Below are 18,820 nucleotides of genomic sequence, written 5' to 3'. Positions count from 1 at the left end.
GTCTACAGTGAACTCAACTCACTGATTCAAATGATCCGTTTAGAGCGAGTCTCCAGTGAACTCAACTCACTGATTCAAATGATCCGTTTAGAGCGAGTCTCCAGTGAACTCAACTCACTGATTCAAATGATCCGTTTAGAGCGAGTCTCCAGTGAACTCAACTCACTGATTCAAATGATCCGTTTAGAGCGAGTCTCCAGTGAACTCAACTCACTGATTCAAATGATCCGTTTAGAGCGAGTCTCCAGTGAACTCAACTCACTGATTCAAATGATCCGTTTAGAGCGAGTCTCCAGTGAACTCAACTCACTGATTCAAATGATCCGTTTAGAGCGAGTCTCCAGTGAACTCAACTCACTGATTCAAATGATCCGTTTAGAGCGAGTCTCCAGTGAACTCAACTCACAAGTAAACACTGGAGATCTTGTGAGCGCAACTGATGCTGCTAAAAGTAAGTTACTAATGTCGAATTTTAGGATTAATTATTGTAACTGAAAATCATATTTACGTCAAATCTGCTGTAAAGGGTGATCTATTTAAGCCCACTGAAATGCTTGAATGCACACAGATCAAAGTCAGTGTCTCTATGTTTTAAGTCAAAAAACGAAACATTAAAATAACACAGATTAAATAAAATAACTCATGCACGTTCATATTCCCCGCTGCTGTAACGTTAGCAGTTTTATTAAAATGCTACGCATCTAACGTTAGCCCTATATTTTATATTATCAACAGTATAAATTTTTATATTGTTTAGATCATCGAGCCGAGCAGACAGATATGAATGTTTATTCATAACCATACTGAAAATAAGTAAATATTGTTAGCTGATGCTAACTGTCTAGCTAACAAGCTTGCTGGTGCTAAATTGCTGGTGCTAAATTGATTTTTTGATATAAAGTCCAAATATTTTTATTCAGCCACCTAGATAGATTCCATGTAAAAAGAAAGGATGTGATGTTCAGAATCAGAACACAGTAACTACAGTAATTATCAAAGTGTGAAGTGATGCCCTCTGGGGGCATTTGGCCAGGGGTGTTTTTACACCACAGACAAGGTTTGAGAAGAAAAACAAATTATGAAAATATAATTATATTTTCCTTTAAATGTTCTTCCTAACTTCAGGCCTTATTCTCATGTCATATATAACTGTGACATTCTGCAAAACAACAAGCTTTAAAACACTTTTTTCTTACTGGTAAAAATTAGACGGTCAGATCTGTTTTCTCTCAGGTACATCGCAGTGTAAGCTTCTCAGAAAACATTACTACATCACTCTCGTCAACATAGTCCATATCAACAACAAAATAGCCGTGCATTATCCCTTATGTATTCGCTCTTTAGCATTATTTTTTTTACGGCAATATTTAAATGACTTCTTGGTGTACCCAAAATGGTCCCACACTTTCGACAGGCATTTCTCTGGTGGAAATAAAGCTTCGCTGTTTAGTCCCTCTGTCACTAATCTAATGCGTGTAGTAGCCTTCGTGTCTCTGATGAGCACGTAATTTTAAGCTGGTGCACCACTAGTGTGACTTTTTCATTTTGCACAAGCTGCAACAGTTCAGCTCTGTGCAACAGAAACACTCGGTTTTGTGGAACCTTTACGATTAATTAACCGTGACGTTTTAAAGCGCGGTTAATCGCGGAACCGGTTAATCGCTGCATCCCTAACTTTTACTCAAGTACTTGATTTGTGTACTTCATCCACCCTGGCCATGGCAGAGATTTAATGCCACATCGGCAGCAGGTGTATATATTACAAGAGTCCTAATCACAAAAATATTAGATTAATTACATTTGTTGCTTCCTGTGCACAGCCAACAGAAGCAAGATACAATGAAGTTTAAGGTTTATGCAACTTTTAATTTACAGAAAATCACAAAGTATCTGTGTGCTGATAAAAATAATGCTCCATCTGCTTTATAAATAATTTTTTTCTTTACTGTACAGATTCTATATACTGCACAAAGCAGCTTCAAGAGAGATTTTAAATGTATTATTTCCGACGTTTACAAGGTACTGTAGCTGCCAACCTGAACATTAACAATGAATCATAGTCGATTCAATTTAAGAGCACTTCAGTCTCTGTTTTTGAACTCAACCTCCTTTTAAAATGTGAAGTATAATGCAAATATTCTTTATTGCATTGTAGTGAAATCACATAATACAATGCAAACAAATGTGTCATTTTCCTTAAAGGAATAGTTCATCCAAAAATTTTAACTTACAGAAAATGTACTCACTTTGAATCCATCTAAACATGTATGAGCTTTTAAGCAATAGCTTGAAGTTAAAAATAGTCTTAATGATTAATTTTTTATTAAAAACATGCAGCTTTTCACCTTACAAGACATTGATTGACGAACTGGACATATGTGGATTGTGGATTACTGTTATGTTTTTATGTTTGGATCGTCATTCTGACGGCACCCATTCACTGCAGAGGATTGGTGAGCAAGTGATGTAATGCAAAATTGATCCAAATCTTTTTTGATGAAAAAAAAAAACTATCCCTCTTGAATGGCTTGAGGATGAGTACATTTTCAGCAATTTTTCATTATTGGGTTAATTGTTCCTTAGTGTTGTCAAACAATTAATCGCCGATTAATCGCATCCAAAATAAAAGTTTTTGTTTACATAATATATGAGTGTATACTGTGTATATTTATTATGTATATCATCATCTCATATCCTATAATCATATTATCTTATAATACTAAAAACATTTTTCAGTGTATGATCAGACCTACTAAAGAAAACTGGAGAATAGATATCTTTGATATTCAATTGAATATCTGTCATCAACACCTTTTTTCTAGGGCTGCCACTAACGACTATTTTTATTTCGATTAATCTATCGATTAAATGTATTGATTAAGCGATTAATCTAAACTATTAATTTCCCACAAGAAAACTACAATTTTACTTAAGAATATTTTATTAAACTATATTTTATTAAATCCAAATGTCTATGAAATCCTTTTTTTAAGCAAAAGTAAAGTGCAACAGAGTGCAAGAAGCAAGTGTCCATCTCATAGTCCAAATCACAGAAATCAAAGTTCAGTATTATAGTGTAAGAATGACAACATATCCACGTGTTCTAGTCTTCTAATAATACAATTATAATAAATAAAAAAACACTTTTTAAAGGAGCATTTACCAGAAATATATTTTTTATAAATAATAAAATTAATTAATTGGAGATGCTTTTGATTATTAAAATTTACTGGAACCATTAAAATGGAATCCAGAAAATAATGGAAAACATAATTAAAACTCAATTAATTAGGCTTTTTGGTTAATAAAATTTAATTTAACCATTAAAACTAAAAATTTGGAAATAAAACGGATTGGCCCTATAATTATAATAATTATTTTTGTGGTAGCCGAATAAAAATAGATGTAAGTGAACATTAGCCTTTAAAATTACTTAAAAAACATATATAATAGCAATGATGCAATAATAATTAGCAAGAAATCATATGGTTTTATTGAACAAAACTGTTAAAATTCATAATGTATTATAAACAATGGCGCTAATGTACATTACGCATTACAACAAAGGCCTGCAGGGGGCAGTGTTTTTTCACGTTACTGTGCGATCTAATCATTGTTTAATATTGCCCAAGCACCATGAAAGCAAAATGAAGTCGAGGATTTTTAAAAATCGAATAGTCGAATAAAATTGACAAATCACGACAGCCCTACTTTTTTCATCCTTTGATGAAAGTTTTCAATGCAAGTCATTATAATTAAGTAGACAATGATGTGTACAAGTGAATTGAAAATGAACAAAATATCTCAGAGGTTGACCAAAAGTTTCAAAGGTGTTGCTTTTGTGGATTAAGATATTAGAAGCATACATCACAAAGCGCTGACAGAGAAAAAATTCTGCAAGACTGGCATGAATTCGGTGAACATCGTGTTCCCAGTGAATTATCGTTTTAATGTACCATTCAGAGCAAACAGCCCATTCCTCAAATAGGTTGTGGAAACTCACAAGATGATTTCATAACGAGAGAGAGAGAGAGGCGGAGAGAAAATGAGCAAGAAATCATTTAGACAGATTGATGATGATGAAATAGGTGCAGATCTCTCTAATTGTAATATGTGGGTGTTATCACATCCCAAGAAACATGTCCTGCTGTTTTAATGGTTTGGACCAGAGTTCAGAAAACAAAAGAAATCTTTGGGTTAAGCTTCTGTACAATGGTTGCCAATAATAGAGAAACTCATTCGAGGGCTGTTCATTATCATTTGCTTGTACAGCACTATAAATCACACACCTTAAAGCCCATTAATTTGGCTATTCTGCCAAATATGAGGGCATGTTTTATGGCTGGGCATCAAACTGGACTGCAGGTATTTACAGAAGAACACAAAGCCATGATTTTAATGTGCACAAAATGAGTCTGTTTATTGCAACAGCTGCTTAAATCGATGTACTGTTGAGATCTGTGAAATTATTTGTTGTTTTTCCTCAAGCGAATCATGTAGCCTCCAAAATTGAAAATGTTATTGATTTACTACGGTTTGAAAATGGACTGTCTAATAAATATCACACTCTATTTGAGAAAAACACTGTAGGTAATGAAAGTACACAGATTCAATTATTAAACCCTTTACATGAAAAGGGGTTAGTTAATGCTTAGCTTCAAGGTATATGCACAATTACAAGAAGCAGCATTATCACTCGTTCAAAAGAGACATCACACATTCATTTTCAGAAAAGGAGAATCCATTGGTTTTCATTCAAATATTTTATATGCCCTTACAGGATGAGGCTAATGACCCAGCTCAGAAGTGACTTAACCAATTGTTTCGTTTGCCTTCACCTTTCAGTCTGGTCCCTGTGGCATTCATTAGGGTCTTTGTGGTTTCAGAAATATATTTAGAGGTCAGGGGTCACCATTTTTCTTCTCAATGCATACTCACTCATGAACGTGAAAGGACTTAATACAGGGAACAAAGTACTTCCCTTACTGCCTCAAATGGTTGGCATGGGAGAATTGAACTTATAATGTCACTTAACAAATAAACCTTGTAAATAGCTTAAAGGTCTATGTTGAAGTATCAATCTAAGAACATTCATCAGTAAATAAGTTATAGGTTCAATTGCTATGTAACTCAATTCTACTAATCTATTTTCTACACCAAGTTGTATCCATCACAACAGAACCCCATAAATATTTTAAGAAAATTATAGTATTTTTGTATATTTTTCTCTGTTGTATCTGCATTCTTTGCAGCTCACAAATGCTTAACTGCAACATCAAGGCAGAGCAAGAAAGAAAATTAGACATTTCAGAGAATGCCCACTTGAATGAATGCAGATGTTGTTTCATGAATGCACTGTGGTTCTGAGTGAGTTTTGCCCAGAAAACATCTCACTCAGAAGATGTGAAAACATGTGAAAAGCCCCTCATTTACATTTAAGCTGTACATGAAAGTCCATTTGTGTGCATGAGTGCGTTCACATTCACATCCGAGCAGTGCATGAAAAGTAAATGTAAATTCCGTGCTTTACAATGACAAACTGTCGGCCGGAACTATTAATTTTGAAGCCCAGCTTTCACTACATTGTAAAAGCAAAGAAAAGTCTTAGATTAGTTTAATGTGCACATTCAGCTTCCTGCTAATTCTTGGAAAAACACTGAAGAAAGTATTTACAAGATCTATTTTCTTTTCTATTTTCTGTTTTCTATTTGCAAACATTGTTTAAATCCGTCCATATCCTAAGGTTCTCATCAAACACATGACAAGTACTTAGAGAAGTGGTAGGTGTGTGATGGATCTAATAGCTCTAGACAATCATGTTTTGGAGGCATGGGAGGAATTGAGGCAGGCTGATAATACATTTAGCGGTGGGGTGCTGTCACAGATAGTGATACATACTGAGCAGTATCATAAAGTGTTACTTTAAGTAAACATCTCAGTGCCCTGAACAATTCTCATTTTCTGTGTCTACATAAAGCTGTGTTTGAACATTTTCATCAATGCATTTGCAAATAAATTGAATTTGCAAATAAATGTGTATAAAAATATAAATAAAATAGAAAATACACTAGAGTTAAATTATACAATATCAATGAGAAATGTATTAATTAAATGGTTCTACAATTCACAGGTCCTGCACAAAAACATCAAATTGAATTACACGAAATGCTATATACGGGCTATGGAAGCATGTTTCTGTAATAAGAATAAGAAAAACAATAAGAAAAGGTCATTGCTCTCACAAAGGAAAGACAGAATTGTTATAAACACAAACACATCACTTTTTCTATTTTTATTCTGTGGCAGAAACAAACAAACAAAACCAGAATTGTGAGATATAAACTCAAAGTTTCAACTTTTTTTCACAATTCTGACATTTTTCTAAGAATTCTGATTTTAAATCTTGCAATTCTGTCTGCAACAAATACTTTTTTTTAATAATAATTACGATTTTTGATCTCACATTTCGGACACTTTTTCTCTCAACTGCGAGTTTGTTCCTCATAATTAAGACTTTCTTCTCAGAATTATGAGTTTATAATTTGCAAAATAGCATGTAACCTCGCAATTGATTTTTTTTTTAACTCAGAATTGAAAGAAAAACAGTCTAAATTAAGAGACATAAACTCAAAATTGTGACAAAAAGAAAGTAAGAACTGAGGTAAAAAGTCACAATTAACTTTTTATTATTATTATGAAACAGGCTTCCATAACAGGCACATCCTCTCTGCGGAATAAATTCCTGTTGTGAATGTAGTTTTCCTGCAGTGCATGAGTAAAAATGCAATTACTAGTGAATGATTCTGAGATTTATTGCAGCAGAATGCATCTAAGCTCAGTTAGTTAACCTATAAAGATTATCAAATGTATATATTAAACCGCCCTTTAAGAACACGTGGTTCTGGAACTCCCACGGTTCAGAGACCATGTGGGCTGCGCTCACAGCACTGTATCGCTTATCCAGTTGTACAAACAAGGCCAAGCCTTCTCCTCAAGCATCCCGCTGGATATATTGTGTTTATTCTGAGATTTCTCACCCTAAATTTTCAGCCAGTCAGCTCTGGGCGCTGGTCCGAAACTAAGTAAGTTAGAAAGTTGAAGAACAGCATCGTAATCCTCTGCCATTTAGAACTGCATACGATCAGATCAAAGCATTGAAGCAGTAGCAGATGATTTGGAATCTTTTATATACATTGATTTACCGGCAAGTTTGTAATATGTATAACATCCCCAATGTGTACACTTTATAAATGGGATTATTGATTTTATAATGAATGTACATTTGTCATTCAGACAAAAATCTATTTTTATTGTTTCTTTTAAATAAAATAAATGAACAGCTGCTGTTATATTTTATTCACTTAGCAATTTATTCACATTAAAAATATATTCATGCATATACCACTGTTCAAAGATTTGGGGTCAGCAAGACTTATTTATACACTTTAATACTTTCATAAGGATGCATTTAATTGATCGAAAGTGACAGTAAAGATTTATAAATTGTAATGAAAGATTTCTATAATTCAAATAAACGCTGATAGATTCCTGAAGAAAATAAAAAAAATTTAAAAATATGCATAAAGAAACTCAAAAATATTAAGCAGCACATGTGTTTTTAACATGGATAATAATAAGAAATCTTGAGCAGCAAATTATCATATTATAATTTCTGAAGGATCATACAACACTTAAGACTAGTGCAATGACTGCAGAAAATTCAGCTTTACCATCACAGGAATAAACTGTTTAAATACACTTTAAAATATATTAAAATAGAAAACGGTTATTTTAAACTGTAATAATATTTTCCAATATTATTTTCACGCTTTTGAATGGTAGTTTATGCTGTATAATTTAGGAAAACAATCATCTAAATTTTTTTTTTTTTAATAGCCTATAAAGTGTAATAATTTACTTCAAAAGAGTAGCTTGACTGTAGTTTAACTAAAGTATGAGTAGCTTAAAAAAGTACAGTTGTGAAGTTCCCCAGCACAGGCATCATATTATAATTCTCTTGTATATTCTATCACTTTATTTGAAATTTACTTTGTACTGATTCTGCCCAATATAAAAAATATATATCTACAAACAGCATGTGAGACAGGTTTACTCATTCAGGCAGTGACCGTCAGAGCTTTCCCTGGCAAGCACTCTTTGATAGGAAGCCTGACTAAGGTCTGCATGGTGTTCAGTCCTCCTGCTCAAAACACTGGTTGCCATGGAGCCTCAGCTGTGGTGTCTACCCCATTCTCAGCTTTCTTTTCCTCTCTGTGCTTTCTAATTTCCTCATGGCACCGGTCACCCTCGCCTGCTGGAGGCTGCGATTTTGTAGTGTGATATTCCCTTTTCAGCACTCTCTGTAACTCTAAAATCAACCAGCGTAATACAGACATTACAGTCCTCTCCCAAACAGATCGTCTCATTTTCAGGAAAGGCACTGTTCCTGGACCAAAGATTAAAGATGCTGCGGTGTAATTAGAGTTATGTGAGCCCTTTGAAACTCTAGCATAAGAGCTCTGCTATATGTAGTTTAAAGGGATAGTTCACTCAAAAATCTACATTTTGTCATTTCAGATCTGACTTTTGTAGAACACAAAAGGAGATATTTTGAAAAACATTGAAAACATTCTTTAAAATATCGTATTTTCTGTTCCGCAGAATATATCATACAATACTTGGAATGGCTTTTGTCCTCTTTTAGTAACTATCTCTTTAAAAGTGAAGTGTAATTTTTGATATTGCATTTTTTTTTTTGTCTAGCTCAGCTTTATTTGCAGAAAATAAAAAAAAGATTAGTTCCCCTAAGATTAGTTTCGCCTAAGAAGTGTAAACATTGTGCTATCCAACATTGTTCGGTTTCTTTAAGCATCCCAACCAGCTTGACACAGGAGCATTAGCTCAACCAGTGGCAAGAGTTTGAGGCGAGACTAACCAATTGCAGACGTTTTCTGGAAAACTTACAGTCTTTAAAGTTGCAATGAAACCGAAGTAGTCTTTTCATCTGTAGTGTGATGTACACAATGAAAAAGAATGTAGGGAAGGACTTCATTCATTCACTGATTGTTGACTGGATGGAGGCAGATCTGAACATAAGCTTGCAGTTGATTGTAAGAAAGGGGTGGAATTTAAGCAGATTAAATAGTTAGTTCACCCAAAAATGAAAATTCTGTCATTAATTACTCACCCTCATGTCGCTCCAAAACCGTAGCCTTCATTCATCTTCATTAACACAAAATAAGATATTCTTGATAATATCCAAGAGTTTTCTGACCCTGCATAGACAGCAACGAAACTACCAAGTTCAAAACCCAGAAAGTTAGTAAGGACATCGTTAAAATAGTCCATGTGACATCAGTGGTTCAACTGTAATTTTTTGAAGCTACGAGAATACTTTTTGTGTGCAAAGAAAACAAAAACAAGGACTTTATTCAACAATTCTTCTCTTCCATGTCAGTCTCTGCTGAGCATTCATGGGTTTGGGTGAACTAAGCCTTTAAATTATTTGATATGTCCACCAGACAGAAGTCTGCCATTTCACCAGAAGATCAAGTTATGACATTTTGATAAAAAAATTAAAGACATGAAACATGCACAGATAAACATGCATTTAGAAAATACATAAGGTGAATTTTCATCTCATGCCAGCTTTAAAAACAGGTGGTGTAAGCAACATAAAAAAAAACATGATTTTAAAAAAGCTTGAATAAATAAAGTTGATTATAGTGCTCTACTATATTGGTTTGAATTTAAGAAGTGAAGCTCTGGAAGCATTACAAGATGCATTCATGCCAAAAAGCATAAATTCAATCTACATTTTAAACCTTGTACTTTTGCATACTATAGATCTAATCTGACAAGGCACAAGCCTCCTGCATATGGTGAGAATCTGTTCGGTTTTCTGCTGATCTTTGCGCTTAAGAGACTGGATTTATAACACTGCCAGAAGGATGCCAAATGATAACACATGAGAGAGGGCTATGATCCTGGCTCACCCTCACTGTAGCTAATGTAATACTCTAGGTGAAGACAGAGCAACTAACATTATTGGGTGTCCCGTTATAAGATAAAAAGTACATTAAGGCCTTCTGAAGCAGACTGTGTTTTTTTTCTTTTGGTACTCTTTTAATGTTGTGTGAAGAAGAAAAAATTGTGCAATGAAAGGGTTTATACTTTTATCTTTGCGAAAAGTGCAACAGATGACAAAGATATTTTGCAGCAGATTAAATATCTGTGGAAAGAGTGATACGAACATAATCTCAAACACTTTCCTTACAATATTATGCCTGCATTTGATTATCTCTCCATGTAAAATGGCAACAGAACTTTTTTTTTCTTTAGTAAGTTGTATAAAAATTCAATAATACATTTATTTTTAAAATAGCATTGGTGCTTACAAGTGCATTTCTGCATTTTGAAATTATTATCACGTATAACATAACTTCAAACAAAACCTGACAGGCACATCATTGATTTTCAGACTGCCACTGGCTTCCCCCGCAACTATTCCAGATCAAAATTTAGCCTGTAGCAACTGCTTTCCTTCAAAGCTGCAGTTTTAGAGATTGTTGTGAGAATATATCCTGTGAAATGAGGATAATACCTTTCCCAACGGCCAGATTGTACTGTTTCTGTGTTGCTTCTTTGCTAAGCAACATTCCAAGAAGTTCAGCCAGAGATCACTGACATATACAGTAGATGCACGCTGTGATGGGTGGACCAAGCAACATTATGGCAGAATGACTAATCATCTGAGAAATTATTTCTACAGGCTTTTTGAAATCACAAATAATTCCACACAGACTAATAATTTGACTTTGTATACCATAATGTTGTCACTTAAGATTTAAAAAGAGAAAGAACCCCAAATAAAGTACCACTTAAAGTTTAAGCCAGCCTTTTCCAAACCTGCATGAAATTCCCTGGGTATTCAGTAATGACATGCCAAATAGCAACAGAATATTTATATATTGTGATATGACGTCTGCAACTTATGATCACACGAGTGGGCACACACGCTGCTAATATCTTTTTGCTGGGTTTGCTGGTATTTACTCAGAGGTTACGCTGGTATTTGCTCTGAGTGCATTAAGTTATTCCGAGCCTGTTCTGAGGAGCTTATCCATCATTTCCAGTCTGAACAGCGTGAGAAAGAAAACATCGGGAGAGAAAATGAGACAGCTGCTATTGAACAGGCAGAAACAGAATTTTTCTCCTCAAGCGAGATCAACTGACTCAGCACAGCGTGACATTAAGTGTTGTTGTCCAAATCTCAATTTTTGGAGCTCTGCAAATAATCTTTTTAAGGAAACATCCCACAATTCTTCCTGCTTCCATGATAAACTCTAATGCAGTCAGAGATATTATTCTAAGACGGTGGAAATGTACAATGGCTGCTGCCTGTAATATAATTAATTACCAATTATGGTATTTAAAAATTCTAATAGGACAAAACAAATATTAGATAATTTCATAGCTAAATTATCTTTGCTCTTCTGAGTATCTGAGTGAATACAATAATGACCTATAATGAAAATCCAAAATTACATCTTGACATTTAATTAAAACCTAGACTTTGAACTAAATTAAACCCTAACTTTTTTTTTTAAGAGAAGTGGTCATGTAAGGACATTTTAATGTTTTTACTAGGCCATTGAGGTCTATATGGTTTTTATTATCGTAGATTGTACAGTTCATGAACAGATATTTTCATAAGAACATACTGTATAAGAATATATCTGTATTTGTATCTTGAATTAATGATAACACCACACTACATCACCTGTAAACTTACATGTTGTTGCACAGCCATCTAGTGGAAGAAGAACGAAATGCCCCAGATCCGCATCTGTAAGGACAAATAGAGCCGTTTGGATTGTAGTTTTAAAACCCAAGAAGAAAATATTGGAATGGCTTCCCTCTGGAAATTCTAGTGGGTTTTAAAATTGCCTTTTTCAATTATTGATGAGTACGTAAGTTTAGATAAGGTGTGAAAGACTGGTCAACATTCTAGTGAAGAAAAAAAGTTTCTTATATAAGAGATTATGTGACCTAATCATTATTATAAAATAGGCTAAACTTCAACAGTGTAATCAGGAGTCCTAAAGGGATTTATTTTGTTAGATTTATGAACGGCCCGATTCAGTTGAATATGATTTATTATCTTACTTATTGTATAGATCGTCTATGCTAAAAAGTCAATAGCAACATAGAAAGCATTGGCCTAGCAACAAAACGAGCACTGCGTCAATTAAAATATCAATTTATATGTTACCACGTTACTTGTATTCCTCTTACTCCTGTTTGTTGTCCAATCTTCTCACTTATTTGCTCATTTTAACACAAAATTAGCAATTCGTTTGAATAACAAGAGTGAGCGAACTAGAGACAGACGGCGGAGTGATACTCGTGACACATGAAAGTAGCGCAGGCGTTTAGGTTGCATGGACACTTGCAGTGTTGGGGCAAGTTACTTTTAAAAGTAATGCATTACAATATTGCGTTACTCCCTAAAAAAGTAACTCATTATGTTACTTAGTTACTTTTAATGGAAAGTAATTCCATTCCATACATCAGCACACGTACATCTCAGAGACGTCTATTTCACGTCTGCATTTACATCTGAAAGACATATTTTTTTAGAGTGTTTGCTCATCTGCAAGATGTCTATAGGACGTTTTCTTTTAGATGTCAAATAGATGTCTATTAGATGTCTTTAAGATGATTTAGAATTGATGTAAAACGTCAATTGATGTCAGACGATTGTTGACAGCAGTTGCTTTCCAGATAAAGAGATCTTTAACAGACATCTTGCAGACGTACGTGTGCTATCTGGGTCGTTACGTTACTTTTGAGTTAGGGCCTACTTTTTAAATCTGGGCAGGGCTTGCTTGTTTGTTCTTAATATAAAAAAGTTCTTCTTTTACAAATGTAAAAAGCCCTGTCACAACAGACGTGAAATAAACAATCCTCAGGCTGAAGGAAATGTAAAAGTCATTAAAATGCAAGCACTTTTAATTGCAATGCATCTTTTTTTTTCGATTTGTGGAATTCAGCATGCTTTAAGTTTCAAAAACTATTGTCATTATTCTGCTTCCATAGAAGGTCAGCAGCAAAGACATTGTTTAGTAAAATGGGATTAAATACATAAATTACATTTGTCTTATTTAACATATAATTATTGTAGGGTTGTATAATATTTTGATTTTGCATTTGACTGTTTTTATTCATTTTGAGGAATACTAAATCTATTTTTGTGCAGGTGAGATGAGTAAATACATGTTCATATTTAGTCTAGAACTACAGTAAGCATCATGTTCACAGAGCACGCACAACGCCTCTGCACTTACTCCCGATTTCTCTCAACATGGCAACAGGAGATCTAAAGACATGGGAAACAAAGTAACTGGCATTACTATTTGAAAAAGTAACTCAGATATTTCCTTCTAAATTAAAAAGTAATGTGTTACTTTACTAGTTACTTTTAAAAAAGTAATCTGATTACATAACTTACGTTACTTGTAATGCCTTACCCCAGAAGTCTCACACATTCACAGAAAAAGACGTGTTTGTTCTCATGTCTTAACGGTGTTCTATAACGTGATACTCAAGTTAAAAGAAGTTTGACTTAGAAAAAAAAAAAACATGCTTATTCATTGTTTTTCTATGTCAACATGTGCTAGACAGACATATCTGTCACGGAACACTTAGGGAGTGCCGTGGAAAGACGAAGTCTGGGTCCAAATGCAGGTGAGGATTCATTTTAATAAACAAAAAGGACAACAAGGCAAATCAAAACAGGTTCAGAAACGGGATACATAAAACGGCAACACAGTGCATGTATCCCCAGAGTTCAACAGCAACTACCACCAATACAGTTAATTACAATTAATTCACCCAGACAGAGCAGCGGGAGTGTGGAGTATAAATAGTCCATGAAAATGGGGAACAGCAGGGATTGTAATTTGTGACAGGTGTGTAGGGCTGGGTATCGTTCAAAAATTTTCGGTACCGATACCGATACCTTGAGTTCGATACCGGTTCCTGAACAATACTTTTTCCGATACCAGTTTTATGAAATCAGTTTTAATAAGATTACATTATCTCAAAAAAATATTTTTTTATGTTGATATTTATACAGACTCAAAGCCTCATCTCCTGAGCCACTGCACAAAGGAACAAAATATATCCAACACAATAAATAAATAATTTTAATAAAGTTCAAATTGTTTTCAGTTTACACATCTGTTAGGCTACGTTTACATTAGTGTGTGTTCATTTTAAAACACATAGCTCAGACAGAATCATAATTTCTAGGTTGTTAAAGACTTCAAGAAATTTAAAATCTTCATCCACTTTCATAAGTGGGTGTTTTATTTTCTTTCACCATATGTTTTATTGTTATTAAATTCTGGTGTAGTATGTCTAATTATTTGAATGCATAAAAACAACTTAGTTTATTTAAATTTATTCTTAAAATAGCCTAATGAAAGGTTTTATTTTTCCTCAGAAATTCTGTGTTCTGTATCTGGTTTTCAAATGAAGACATAAAACATTAATTTAATTTCTTTAAATTATTGAAAATCAAAGTGTATTTATTTTGGCAAACAAAGGGAGTTTACTATTAAAAAAACGGAATAACTGTTGTGTGATAATTTCTAAAAAAAATAATAATAAAGTTTTAATAATTTTAATAGTAGCCTAGTAGTAGCAGTATGTACTGTCCGCTGAACAATATTAATATATTCCTGCCGCAGTGTCTTCCAAGTGAAACCGAACTTTTATTTTGACGGGTTGTCTGTAATACCTTTACAGTTCTGTGTGTATATGATATGACGTTAGTTTTACTCGAATCAAATGGTAAAATGCTCATTAATTGACTCTCACGGCAGTTCTGGAGATGTTGTTCATGTGTTTATGTTCTCATTTAGAGAGGCGGCAGACGCTGAAATCACCGCGAGCGTCACACGAGCTTCAGTCTGCGTAGTAAACAAACTGCGCGATATAGAGAGCAGACTGCTCCGTGCACTTTCGAAACGCTCTCGTGGATGTCAAACACTGATCAATCAGCGCAGCGCCGCTTCTAGTCAAACACACCTAGTGCTGCAGGATTATTGGCTCACTGACGGTGATGAGATTAACCCCTTAGGTATCGAAATTTGGTACCGAACGACAAGACGTTTTTTGATACTCGGTGGTATCGAGGCAATTCGGTCGGTGCCTAAAAAGTATCGAACTCGATACCCAGCCCTACAGGTGTGTGTGATATGCGACAGGTGTGTGGAGTTAGGGGAATGGAGTCCGGGAGGACGGGAGATGGTGACCTGGTGGAGAAAGGAAGAACTGCAGAGCCCAGACTCATGACAATATCTAGGTCTTTTTTTTTTGACCAATTGCTGCCCGCATCTCATTTTTGAGGCAAAAACTAATTATGTGAATGGCCCCTTAAAAGTTCAACTTTTAAAAGCACGTTTTAAAAACATATAAACCATTGACCTTTGCATTTCATACTGTATTTTGCAATATCTGGCACATTACACAGTGTTCTAAAATTGTGGCGCTCAACTAAAAAGAAGTTTGACCTTTTATTAAACATGCTTTTCCACTGTTTTTCTGTTAACATACCCTAGACGGACAGTATGTGTTTGACCATTGCATGTGTATTGAAAAGCACTTTTCTAGACTTTGCAGAGTTTTTTTTTCAGCTGTTGCACTCTCATCCTGCACGTTTTGCAGTATCTCAACCTTTTCGGCCTCTTATGTTTTTTAAAACAAAAACATGTTTTGTGTTAATGGCCCCTTTTGCACTCATTCTTGCATATTTTACAGCATCTTGCACAGTGTTCCAACACTTTTCCATTGTTTTCTATTAACATGGTGAATGTGTTTGACCGTTGCACTCGAGTCTCGCATCTTTTGCAGTCTTGTACATCACACTGTGTTCCAAAAACACACTGCTCGAGTTAAAAAGTTTGATGCTTAAAAACATGGTTTTTCATTGTTTATCTGTTAATATGACAGACATGTTAGATCGTTGTATTCACGTCTGACCAGCTGGCCTCCATCTTCACACAGATCTTCAACAGATCACTGGAGCTGTGCAAAGTCCCCTCATGCTTCAAACGCTCCACCATCATCCCTGTCCCAAAGAAACCCAAAATTACTGGACTTAATGGCTACAGACCTGTGGCTATAACGTCTGTGGCCATGAAATCATTTGAAAGACTGGTTTTGGCTTATCTGAAGGCCTCCACTGGACCCTTACTGGACCCCCTGCAGTTTGCCTACAGAGCAAACAGGTCTGTGGATGATGCTGTCAACATGGGACTGCACTTCATCCTGCAGCATCTGGACAGACCGGGGACTTATGTGAGGATCCTGTTCGTAGACTTCAGCTCCTCTTTTAACACCATCTTCTGTCACTATAACAAATTCCTTGTATGTGTAAACATACCTGGCCAATAAAGCTCATTCTGATTCTTGCACCTTTTGCAGCATCTCACATAACACTATTGTCCAAAAATGCAGCACTCGAGTTAAAAGTTTGCCATGCAGTGGACAGGTTAAAAGTTCAGCATTTAAAAGTGCATCTCTCTATACTTTGCGGTTTTTCCATCGCTTTGCATCTCATATTTTTGCATTCCCCTTTGCTTTCATTGATTTTTCTATGTAAGCATGTTTGAGGGCCATTTACACAGAACGTTTTTCAATTCCACTGTGCTACTTTTCCATTGTTTTTCTATGTATACAAGTGCTTGACAGATGTGCAAAAGGCCCCATGACCATTGCATTCAATGTCTTTTGCCATGTGTTGCACAGGGACACATTGCCCCTCAGACATTTTGAGGGGCAGGGGCTCAAGTGGAAAAAAGGGCACTTCTCATATTATTTTAATTATTTTCTAAACAAAACGATAAATATATTAGGGGTGTGTGATATTGACATAAAAATATATCAATATTTTCTGGGATTTTATCGATAACGATAATTAGACAATATTTTGCTGAGTGTGTTATTGTGCTGATATCTTAAGGACTACCGTGGACAGCTGACTCCTAAAGTTTTTGATATTCTGCATATTCTGTGGTGATCAGTTCACAGCAGTGGTAGAAATTAATCTTTTCCAATAAGTTTAAATTGATTTTTTACCTTTTATGGGCATTTTTACGTTTATAAAGCCCTGCATGAGTGTGCATCATATTTTCAGTCAAATTCTTAAATTGAATCAGTCAATTAGAATAAGTCATTTAAGCTGTTACCAAGCAAATGAAATCAGTATCGACAAAATTAATCTTTGCAATGCAGAGAAAACACAGAAGCTGCATTTAGAAGTGGCATTTAGATGCATTTACACACTGTTTAATGCAGGACATGAATGCATTTAACCTGCAGTTACCAATGCATTAATACTGTTTTGATATTTTAAACATAAAACATTGAATACTGATAAAAAAAAAAAACGAATGGATGCTTTAAATGTGAAATTAAAACTGCCAGTAGGTGGCAGCAAGTCACTGTTAATAAGTGAGTCATTGCAACTGAACCGAATCATTTAAATGGTTGATTTATTCAGGAACAAAACTGCTGTTGCTCAGAGACACAAATTGAAATTATATTTGTTGGCGAAATAGAGCAAAAACAGTCAATATTGTGTCTAAAGCATAAGTGTGTTAATATTAAATTCTTGTTTATTTAACTGCTTTATAAAATCAATATCACATTTGTAATCGTTGCTTTTTGGTGGGGAAAAAACAAACAAAAAAAGGTCAGTCTTCGCGTGATACTGATTAACTATATGAAATTATATAAATATATACATTTCTGCCCTCATATCTTAAATTTTGTGATCATTCTTAATCTAAATGCATTTTAATAAACTGAATCATGCAGTGAAAGAACGCGCACTGCGTCTATGGTAGCTGATGTTAGCAAGACAAATTAAGGATTGCATTTTTCCCCATTCCACTGCCAGAATGTTATGTTTTGCTTTGATCTAAATCTGAGGTTGGAACATGCCAAAAAGGCATAATTGTGAAATGATAAGTTGACCCTCCATACTACATGCCATTCTACTATGACTCCAAGCTCCATACCACTATAACGTTGTGGACTGGTGGTGATTAAATGTCATATAAACACATGGTCAATGATTCAGTGAACTCCAGAAACCTTTAACTATTCAGAACTGCAGTTTGACTACAAAACCCACAATCCAGAGAAATCAACACTTCCGGTGAGTCAGCTGCGATTCAGGAAGTAAATCCATTATAGTGACAGGAACAACACGGGACTCTCATTGCAGTGAGCAGATTAATAAAATATTACCTGTAACCGATCTGTAGACACCTGTAATATAAGACAACATGTCTAGGCAGTCAAACAGAGCCACGGACAGCAAGAAGATGGTGAGTGTGTCTTGTGTTTCCGCAAATCTGAGCTAAATGCAGGGCAGCTAGCTAGCATGCTATTATAATCATCGGAAAATAAGTTTATTTGAGCAGTGTTTATATATTTGCATACAAATAAATATAGCGTAGTATGCATGTTACCTAGACGTGCATTAGTTTATTCCTGTAACGTTAGTTAAGTGATTTATTTTGCACAGACATGAGACTTTCAGTCAGTCAGTCAGTCAATCGTAGCAGGCTTTTGAATTAAAAATCCTGTGAAATGCTAAAAATGTATTTATTTATTTTTATTAATCGTTTGAGGGAATTAAAATGATATAGGCCTATTGGTTAGAATGATGTTTGCTTTCATAGGATTATGCATTGTGTGTCATATTTTGTTTTAGCACAAGTATTATTGCACTGGGCAGCAG

At 34.7% G+C, this 18,820-nt stretch overlaps 1 protein-coding gene across 3 annotated transcripts in view; it reads left to right on the top strand.

The window, feature by feature from the left end:
• Nucleotides 1-356: 356 nt before the first annotated feature.
• The window catches only part of trappc3 (trafficking protein particle complex subunit 3), a 28,605-nt gene continuing 10,141 nt past the window's right edge, over nt 357-18,820 (top strand). Inside the window, exons 1-2 of one of the 3 annotated variants that reach the window (XM_079381118.1) lie at nt 383-451; nt 13,683-13,749. In XM_079381118.1, the coding sequence (XP_079237244.1) occupies nt 13,744-13,749 (6 nt within the window). In that variant the 5' untranslated portion in view covers nt 383-451; nt 13,683-13,743. Of the gene's footprint in view, nt 452-13,682; nt 13,750-18,234; nt 18,405-18,820 lie in introns of those variants that run through there. The other 2 variants (XM_079381117.1, XM_079381116.1) reach the window with 2 other exon arrangements.

This window comes from Barbus barbus (genome assembly GCF_936440315.1).
Source record: "Barbus barbus genome assembly, chromosome: 27".
Taxonomy (NCBI): Eukaryota; Metazoa; Chordata; class Actinopteri; order Cypriniformes; family Cyprinidae; genus Barbus; species Barbus barbus.
This window is presented reverse-complemented; position numbering and strand designations above follow the sequence as displayed.